We start from the raw sequence: 10232 nt of genomic DNA on the forward strand, positions 1-10232 counted from the left end.
AAAAGTCAATTATAGAACAAGCAGATTCTGAACCACAGAAAGCTCTATTTTTCTTCGGTTGGTAATCTATATAATAACTTGGTGCTATTCATACTTTTTACTGAAAATAGTCAGCATATGCTACAGGATGATTAAAATACATTATACCTGTAGGGTTTTTTTAAAATTAACTTATAATTAGAAGAGATGAACCCGTGCTTATGATGCTTCATTTCATTTTAGGCATAAAAGAGGAAGAGATAAATACAACGTAATGCTGTTGTCATGTAAAATTGCAAAGCAATTGGTACCCTGTTAAGTTTTATAGTTCATAAAATTGTATGGATTAGATCTTATAAGAACTTCCCTCCATAAGCTGTGTTATTATTTTTACCTCCACTTCTACCTCTGCTGTATATTCATAGCTGGTTTGGTTGCTAAAACTCTAAGGTTGCTAGACAGCCATAGAGACTATATTTAAATTAAGAAAATGATTTCTTCATTAATAAAATAGTTTCTTACACATTTTTTTAATTGATCTCTGGATGGGGTGAGGAAGGAGTGTTTGCTGAAGATTTTGTTTTTTAAGGAGCAACTCACTGGAGCCAACTAATTACTATTTTTACCCCTCTCACCCACAGAATATTCTGGATCACAGCCCCCAAGTAATAAAAAAAATAAATTGCGAAGGGTCTTTTTAAGTAGCCATAGTTTGTACAAAGCAGCAGGTATTTTTTTTATTACCAAAAAGTTATACAAACAATATGAAATAGCAAGACAAAGTTTAAGAAGTTCCCAAATGCTCTAGGTGTATCATTGAGTTCCCACCTCTGCAAAGGTCCTTGTACACTTCAGCTGAAGGTCCCCCCCCCCAACTCAGTTTTGAGAACCTTGTTCTCCTCTCTCTGTCTTTCTCCTCTTCCTTCCCACCCCCCAAACCACCTATGCACAAAATGGACATATCATTATTACTGATTTGTGTTTTCTCTCTTCCCCTCTCTTGCCTTTTTAAACGCAGCTTCCCCATCTGTTCTTTCTGAAGTTGTGCTTAGTCCCTTCCAGTGTTTTCCTCTTTAAAAGGATTCTCTGCCTGCAGAAAGCCAGGAGCAACGTGACTGAAATCTTTCATTTCTCCACTGGGACTTCAGCTAGGAAGCTGCAATTGATTTGCAGGGGGGCTTTCTGCCTCTGCTTGTATTATCTAGTTAAGGGCCAGCCTACTGTGCAAGGGAAATCAAAGTAGATGGAGTTGAAGTCGAATGGCAGAAAGGAGAGAGATTTATTACAAGTCTGAAAGGTGCAGATCTGGAGGGAGAGGGGCTGGGGTTAGGAAATTCCACCACTAATTAGTTTGAGGTGGTTTCAACTTCCCCCCCATCTCCATCCCTAACAGATGCTGATGCCCAATTGCCACCAGCATCCTAGCCTGCCAATCATCGGGTTTAAAGAATTGCTGCCCAATGAAGCCTGGTCACCGTATCGTATTAATGAGAGAGATCTAAGGCAGAGTCAATTAAATCAAATTCCCACCCACCTCCCTAGTCTATCTGCAGTGTGCAGCCACAGCAGCAGTATTGGCACCAAAGGCATCCCCAGTATTAATAAAGGTTTTCAGTGCTGCATTCAAAGCAGGGGGAGGAAGGGGGAGGCAGCAAGAATTGCTGAGTGAAATTGACATGGTTCAGAACCAGAGAGAAACACACTGCAGCTTTCACACTGGAGTGAAAGCAAAGAGGCTTTTTTCATTTATTCCCCCCCCAACTTTTTTAAAAATGAAAAGGGTGGGAATACCACTTGTGTTCAGAAAGTGATAGTGGGGGGGGGGCGTTAAAAAAATTGGAATGACTCGAGCTTTGAAAACATTTTCACTTTAATACTGAAAAAATATGCCATTATAAAATCCTCGAATATAATTAATTAAGTCTCGCTTGCTTTCTCCTCAGCTCAGTTTTTTTTTCCTCCCTCCAGTTTTTAAGAGTGTGATTTACAAGAGCACAAAACAAAGAAAAAATTATTACTCCCATTCAACTTTGCAGCTTAAGCACTCAAGTGGCATTAATTGAACATGCTTAACTGCTTGGGATGTCTTTGTTTGTTTAAAAAATAGTTTAACACTTTTAATCATCAGAGAAAATGCTGAGGGTTTTTTTTTTTACATTCAGATGGAAAGGCATTATTGGAGATGTTAATTTCCAAAGGAAACTCAAAAATAACCAGAAGCAAACTGGCCCCCTCCTCCCTCCCCCAAACAGAGAGAAAACCCACCCAACAAAGTAATTCATTTTCCTACACCTCCAAACGCAAAACCTGAAACCCATGAGAGTATAGCCATGCAAACATGTCTTAAATAAAATCTTTACATTTTTTCCTTGTTTGTTTCACAGTAAAAGGACGATCTCTACTGCCTAGCAATCACACAAAAATAATGGCAAAATGGCACTTTTTATTCTTATTATACTGTATTTTTTTATATAGAAAGTTTGATATGATGGAACTTATCAGGTAAGAGGGAGGACGAGGTGAACTGGACGCTGCTTCCAATGGGGGCTGAAGCGTCCCTGGGTGGTTTGTATCCATGCGAACCATGCAGCAACTTGGGTTTGTTTGTCTGTTTAGATCAGAGTCATTTATTTACAATACATTCATGCCTTCGTGCAACTGGACACTCTTGCTTTGTTTGCAATGGGGAGGGCGCCAGGGGGAGCCCTCGTCTCCCCAGCACATACATACACACACAGGGCCCATAGATCCACCTGGTCATAGGTCACCTTGCAGGAGAGTGCGTTCATATTTACTCTCTCTCTCTTTAACCCCTAAGTTGAACCATGACTGGAACTTTCTATCTTTCTTTCCTTGCCACTGGCTTTGCGGTGCACATTTTTTACACCAAGCACAGCCTCAAGTTGGAGGCTTGGCCAAAGGGTGGGGGGGGGAGCAGGCCTCCACTCACAGCATTTCTCCCCAGTTTGGTGAGTGAGTGGGTAGGTGTTTTTTCACCAGAAGGTAGCTTTAAGGTGGGCAAAGCCCCATCCCATGTTGTGGTCCATTCACATCAGCGGACGAGACAGCAATGCACAGATCAGGAAAAGGGAGCTTTGAGCCACCGGAGGGAAGTTGAGGTTGCTAGCTGCTGAACTTGAACTGATTGCCCATAATATGATTTAAAATTTTAATGGTTTTTTTTGTTTTGTATTTCCCCAGTCTGTTGTCTCAGTCTGATAGGGAGTGAGAGCCACAGTCGTATACTCGATGGGCTCCATCTGCATTGTAGGGTCCATTATGCCAGTAGGAGGAGTCGCAGACTGTCTGTAAGGAGTTGATCTCCGAGGCTGAGGAGTTGGCATCCCTCCTCTTTGAGCGCTTCCGGTTCCTCAAGATAAAGACCAGCATGCCCACCACTGTGAATGCAGAGGTGACGAAGACCAGCAAAAGGCCAGGCACCAGCACCGAGATGGAGACCCTGCTAGTCTCCAGGTAGGAGTTGGAATGTGTCCCAGTCTCGGCCAAGCCAGTGCTGTTCTTATGGGAGGAAGTCAAGGTGGGCAAGACCTTGAGCTGAGGGCAAATGGCCTCATTGGAGAGGGATTCAAAGTCCTCCTTGAAGAATTCTTCTGGAGTCTCACATCTCAAGTCACTCATCATCACCTTGGGTCGCAACATCTCCACCCACTGTTTGAAAGGGACAATGGGGCACTTACAGTCCCATGGGTTGTCATGCAGGTCTATTTGGGTGATGGAGGTGAGCTGGTCCAGCACCCCTGCCACTGGCAGGTAAGGGAAATAGTTGTTGTGGATGCTGAGTTTGGAGAGGGAGACCCCAGCAAAGACATCAACAGGGAGGGACCTCAGAAGGTTGTTATTCAAGATGAGAACCCTCAGCTTGGGCATGGCATTAAATGTCCCTGGCATGATGAGCTGGATGACATTAAATTCCATGTTTAGGTATTTCAGGTTCTGCAATCCATTGAACTTCTCCCGAGAGAGTGTGTCCAAATAGTTATTGTCCATGTAGAGCCACACCAGCTCCAAAAGGTTCTTGAAGGTGTTGTTCTCCATGGTGGCGATGTTGTTGTTGCCCAAGTCCAACAGGTTGAGTTTGCGGTAATCCACAAAATGGGATTTTCGAATGGTGTGGATTTTGTTGCCCCTCAAGAAGAGCTCGTGCACGCTGGACGGCTTGGGTTTCAGATCCACCAGGCTGCTGACGTTGCCATCGTTGCAATTCACCTTGAATCCTCCTGGGATCTGGTGGCAGACGCAGGTGGCAGGACAAGGTGTACTGCTGGAGGACTTGCCTTTCACGTTGATGGTCGAGCCGGCAGCCGTAGGTCTAGTCTTAATCTGCCAGTTCACCGGGATCTTTGTACCCCCGTGAGGAGCAGAGCCCGGGGTGGCAGGGTCCTCCTTGCCATGGATCTTAAAGGGGGTCGGGATGGGCCCGGGATCGCACGTCTCCTCTTCCGCCGGAGGAGCAGCCAGGCTGGAATCCACTCGGTTTTTCCTGCACAGCTCCTGCTCCGTGGTCTCGTTTAGATCCTTGCCCTGCAACCTCGTAGGGGCTTCACAAATCACCCGGCCGATCAGGGCGTTCTTGGGGATGTTCTCCAGCCATTCTTTCAACGAGAGCAGGTCGCACGTGCAGTCCCAAGGGTTATCCTCCAGCAGAATCTCAGCAATGCCCGGGATCTGCTCCAGAACGTCCTCGTAAGGCAAGGTTTTCAGGCGGTTGCCCCGCAGGTCCAGGTGGGTGATGGGCACGTACTGGAACACGTTGGCAGGCAAAACGCTGATGAGGTTGTCGTTTAAAATCAGCACCTCCAGCTTGTTTAAGTCCCGAAAGGCCCCCGGGTCAATATCCCTCAATAAATTAAAATCAGCCTGGAGGTATTCCAGATCGTCCAAGCCCAGGAAGGTCTGCTTGCGAAACGATTTGATCTTGTTGTTGTTGATGTGCAGCCGCTTCACCAGCTGCAGCCCCAGGAAAGCCCCCGGCACGATCTCGTGCAAGCCGTTGTTTTCCATGTGCAAGCTGACTGCATTGTAAAAGTTAGCGAACTCATTGGGGAAAAGGCGAGTGAGGGAATTGCCGTGCAGGAACAAATGGTAGAACTGGGAAGTGGGGGCCGAGAAGCGTTGCAGGCTGGTGAAGCCTTTCTTCTCGCAGTCGACGTGCAAGTCGCCCTCGATCTCGGTGCACAAGCAGATCTTCTCTTTGCAAACGTCCCCTGTAACATTCCCGGCAGCGAAACAAAGAGACGTCTCCAGCAGCAGAATCCAAAGCAGCATTTTTAAACCGAGCGAGTCATCCCCGAGCTGGAGCACACAGAGGAAACGGCAAGGCGGAAATTCTCCCCTCTCACGCCGTCAAGTTCCTTCCAGGCATGGAGTGTCCGAACCGATGCCAAAAAAAAAAAAAAAAGAAAGAAAAGAGGGGGAGGGGGAGGATAGGGGGCAAAAGCCAGAAAGAGAGAGAGAGAGAGAGAGAGAGAGAGAGAGAGAGAGTGTGCTGGGTAGGGAGGAATGAAATGGGGAGGGGAGAGAATCGGAGGATGTGGGGGGCGCTGCCTGGTCTCCTCTTAGCCTTCTCTCCCCCCCAAAACACTGCAACAGCCCGGACTCCAGTCAGCGATCATATCCACAAACTATCCAGGCACGTACTGCGAGGCACAGGAAGGGGGGGAAGTAGAAGACCCCCCCTTCATAACCTCCACCCTCAGAGGGGGGCCCCCCGCCCCCAAAGAAGAAGAAAGCGAAGTCGATCTCCGGCCGCCTCGGCGTTAAGGAACGATTTGGCTAGCAATTGGCAGCAGCAGCCGCTGCATAGGCAGGAGGAGCGCGGAGGAGCCGGGAGCGCAGCGGCAGGAGCGGCCCGTGTGCATGGCTTTGGCTTCGGACTGACCTTGCTTTATTCTCTCCTGCAAAGCCGGCCTCCGGGATCCCTGCTGCTGTTGCTGCCGTCGCCGCTGGATGCCCAGGAGACCCCACTCTGGGTGCTGTCCAGTCCCTCTTGGTGCTGAAATCACGCCCCAGCCTAACGACTGGCTGCCGAACCAATGGCGCTGCAAAAATTCTGCAATCGCTGCGTTTTTGGTCTGTCCATTTCTCCCCCTTACCGCGTTCCCTCGCGTTCTCTCTCTCTCTCTCTCGGCTTCTCCTGTCTTCCCCTGCGCGCTCGCTCTCTCCTCCCCCCTCTCCCGTCTTCCGAGCTGCACAGTTACTCACTCATTCACGCACATAAGGCAGGAGTTGCTAAGAGGTTCTGCTCTTTCCAGCCTGGTGCACTCGGAAAGATCTGACACCCTCTGCTGAGCCGCAGTGGCAAAAATCCATCTGCTGAGGGAATGCTGGAGAAAGAGGGGGCGCAGGGAGACGGGGTGGGGAGAGAGGAGTGGGGAGAGATGTAGAAAGAAAGAAAGAAAAATCAATCCAGGTCCAGGGCAAGCGTCAAAGAAATTCTGGCGTGCGAGCCGTCCATCGCTTCTAAGGGCTCCTTCCTTAAATGGATTCTTTCATGTCTGCCTTTTAATACTGGAAAGTTGAACATTTCCTGTTTCGCTCTCCATCTGCCCGCCAGGCGGGCGTCACACCTGGATCCGATGTTCTTTCTCTCTGGGAAAGGGCAGGGGAGAGCCGGAGAGAGCCTCCGCTATGCTCCCAGCGTGGCTTGACTCGAATTAGTGTCAGGGTGTCAAGCGACTAGCGATCGGAGGTAATTATGCCGCACGCCATTTTTCAAGGCATTGCTTCCGCCCTCCCTGCAGCAGAGAGGTTTTCACGCTGCATTTGGCATCTTTGTGGCGTCTTTCCTTCTTTCTTTCTCCGTCACCCTCTTCCTTTCTTTTTTTGGAGGGGCTGTTGCTGTGGAGCGATATTTCACAGAGATTCCGAGTTCCTTCCTGCACCTTAGGACCCTCTTCCCTTTTGGTCTAGAAGGGAAAGGGGAAAAAATGATTTCCACCCCAAAACTGACTTCTATGGAGGTTGCTGCTGCCCCTCTTTGCACTTAAAAAAAATATTTTTTTTAAAAAAAACACCTTGCTTACCTTATAGAATTCCGCCCGAAGTAGCGTCTTGCCTGTGTGCTGGTGTGAAAATACATATATTTTAAAAAGACTTTAAAAGTGTTGCCGGGGGCTTGTTCAAACCAGGGGTGTTTGCATAATCTGGAGAATTCTTTTTTTAAAAAAAAAAAAATACGATGTCCTCAATTAAATAACCAGTTGCATCTCTGATGGTGCATAGAGGAATCCCAGTTCCCGAATCGCTTTGCGCCAAAGGATACCCGGGGCTGCTGTGCTAACATGCCTTCCCGTCCGCGGCTGGATCCTCTCCCGGGTTTTGCGCATCTGCCGTCCCATAATTGCGTTGGCTCCATTGGTGAACTTTGCATCCAACTGGCAGGACCGGTGCGGTGGCGGTGGTGATGGAGATGCAGAGAATCCGAAAGATGGGGTGGGGAGATGCAGGGTCTGTGGATGAGGAAAGGCTCAGGGAGCCATCAGAATCCTTCCTCCCTGTCGAGCTGAGCCTTTCTGAGCGGTACTTCAAGTCAGACGCCCACCACCCTTTAGCTCACCAGAATGCATTTTCCAATAGGACTGCCTGACACCATTCCAAACTAGAGTCGATGTGGGAGGAAACATGAAATTAGGAACGACAAGGAGACGGGCAAGAGCTCCCCCCACCCCCAGCCCCCTGTAAATAAACAAGCCGTTCCCCCCCCCCCCAAAAAAAAGAAAACCAGGCAAAGAAGGGATCACTGCATGTAAATGAGACCATTAAAGCAGCTTTAAATAAAGAGAAGAGAATCTGGCATCGCGGTAAGGCCATCAAGTCATTTTCTTTGCTCGCCATAATTTATCTGACTTCGTTTCAGTGCTCTCGAGTCTGGATAAGGGTTTGGCTTGGTATGGGTTATTTATTTTATTTTATTTTTGGAGGGGGTGGAAGGGTATATTTACTTTTCCAGAGAGGTTTAGACAAAAGACGCTCTGGAAACCTATGGAAAGCTTAGAGGGGTGTAAGATGGGTGGGGTGAGTGGGAAGCCTGAATAAATAATTTTGAAAGGGGGGCAGAAAGGGAGATAGGAGCCAAGAGGGCATTAAACATGCACCACACAAACAGAGGCAAGGGGAGGCACCATCATTTGCCTGAGCTAAATCCCTGAGCTATTTGACTTTTCTCTAGCAGTCTTGCTGGGGGGCTTTGCTACAATGCTGAGACCAGGGAAAGAGCATGAGGTTCCATAGAGTTATGGAATCATAGAACTGTAGAGTTGGAAGGGACACTGATGGTCATCTAGTTCAACCCCCGCAATGCAGGAATCTCAAGTAAAGCATCCATGACAGATGGCCACCATCAACTTCTTTAAAACTTCAAGTAAAGGAGAGTCCACCATCTTCTGAGGGAATGCACATGTCCACGTGAGAGTGAGAGCCAGTGCTGGCCTGCCCACAAAACACACTGAGGTAGCTGCCTTGGATAACATCTCCCCACCGTCAGGCACCCCGCCCACTGCACTGGAGAGGAGGTGGTGGTAATACAGCCAGACAGCAACTTCCTTGCTTCACACTTATGTAAAGGTAAAGGGACCCCTGACCATTAGGTCCAGTCGCGGATGACTCCGGGGTTGTGGCGCCCATCTCGCTTTACTGGCCAAGGGAGCCGGCATACAGCTTCCGCGTCATGTGACCAGCATGACTACGCTGCTTCTGGCGAACCAGAGCAGTGCACGGAAACGCCGTTTACCTTCCCGCCGGAGCGGTACCTATTTATCTACTTGCACTTTGGCGTGCTTTCGAACTGCTAGGTTGGCAGGAGCTGGGACAGAGCAACGGGAGCTCACCCCATCACTGGGATTCAAACCACCAACCTTCTGATCAGCAAGTCCTAGGCTCTGTGGCTTAACTCATAGTGCCACCCGCGTCCCTTCACACTTACAAAGGAGTAAATCCCATTGAGCTCAGTAGGGGTGGCCCAATCGGTTTTGCCACCAACACCACAGGAAAACTTCAGTGCCACCAGTAGCAGATTGGCATAGTGAGAAAAGAAATCTATTGAATCAGGAAAGGGATTTGACTGTCTTCACTGTGGAATAATGGGCCCTCGTTTAGGTGGCTTTAAAAACAGGCAACCTCGGGGAGAACGATCAACAGCAGTTTGCTTTTAGCCATGGTGATCAAAAGAAACCCACCTAAATATATCTACACACACCTGTATAAATCAGGACAAACCTCCATGCATCTGATGAAGTAGATAGGAGTCCACAAAAGGCTATGCAATACTGATGTGTAGTGTACTAGCCTAGGGATGAAAGTATTAATAATATTCTGTTTATACTCCAGATATAAACTCCCACAGACATCTGATTGACCAAAACATTGGAAACAAAGAGAGATTTTCTGTGTTATATATATCTCAATAGAGATCAATGAACAAGTGGATCCTCATCTGTTACAGCAAATATATTCTTATATCTGCTCTGGTTGAACTGGAAATATAGTTTGTGATCAAATCCATACTAAGTTGGGCAGAATTATGTCTGAATCCCATAGAAATCAACAGGACAAGTTAGACATGACTTAACTCCCTTTGATTTCAATGGGAGCCTAGTTCAGTTTTCTTAGTCTGGATCCAACCCATTATATGCAGGTACCAGGCAGTCAGTTTGGAAGAATCCTTAATATATAAAAGGAACCTGCTCAAAATAACCTCAAGAAGGTGATCAAATTTGTCCAAGAACGAGCACTGCTTTCCTTCCAAACTCAGCATTAACTTTGCTGCCAGAATGAATTTCAATGGCTCCATAAAACGCAATTGTTATAACAATTCTGGACTACCAAAAATTAGCAGGTGTGATCAATATACAATATAGTGCTGCACTTTTACTAATTTGACCTTTTTGCTGAGTAAATTCCTTTCCCTGTCTTGACACATTTGACGCTGGAAACCAGAAGGGCAATGAGGCAGCCAACAAGTTATAGAAGAGAATATTAAATTGATCAAAGCATTTCCAGCACAGCACCCTTAGTGGGCACGTGGTAGGTAAAAATTCATGCTGCCCTTTTCTCACATAAGTATTAATACATTGAGAAAGGATTTCTCAATTTAAAAGCTGCAGTAATGTGACAAAGAACTGCAGACAGGCATAGATCTAGTACTTTTTCCACAGAACACTGGTTTCTTTTTAAAACTTGCATAACACTTTTCTTCCTAGGCTGTTCAGCTGGAGGCAAAGCAAGCAGCTAAGTAC

The 10232-nt window shown here is 47.2% G+C and overlaps 1 protein-coding gene across 2 annotated transcripts; it reads right to left on the minus strand.

Annotated features, from left to right (window-relative positions):
* Positions 1 to 702: 702 nt before the first annotated feature.
* On the minus strand, positions 703 to 7643 carry SLITRK1 (SLIT and NTRK like family member 1). Of its 2 annotated transcripts, none has more exons than XM_082221272.1 (2): positions 7023 to 7643; positions 703 to 6323 (listed from the first exon to the last, which is right to left on the minus strand). In XM_082221272.1, exon 2 carries the CDS (start codon positions 5263 to 5265, stop codon positions 3190 to 3192), a length of 2076 nt encoding a protein of 691 aa, XP_082077398.1. In that variant the 5' UTR covers positions 5266 to 6323; positions 7023 to 7643; the 3' UTR covers positions 703 to 3189. The 2 variants fall into 2 exon arrangements, with proteins under 2 accessions (XP_082077398.1, XP_082077397.1); XM_082221271.1 differs by having other exon boundaries at positions 703 to 6905.
* Between the last annotated feature and the right edge of the window lie 2589 nt (positions 7644 to 10232).

Source organism: Podarcis vaucheri (assembly GCF_965113315.1).
Source record: "Podarcis vaucheri genome assembly, chromosome: 4".
Classification (NCBI taxonomy): domain Eukaryota; kingdom Metazoa; phylum Chordata; class Lepidosauria; order Squamata; family Lacertidae; genus Podarcis; species Podarcis vaucheri.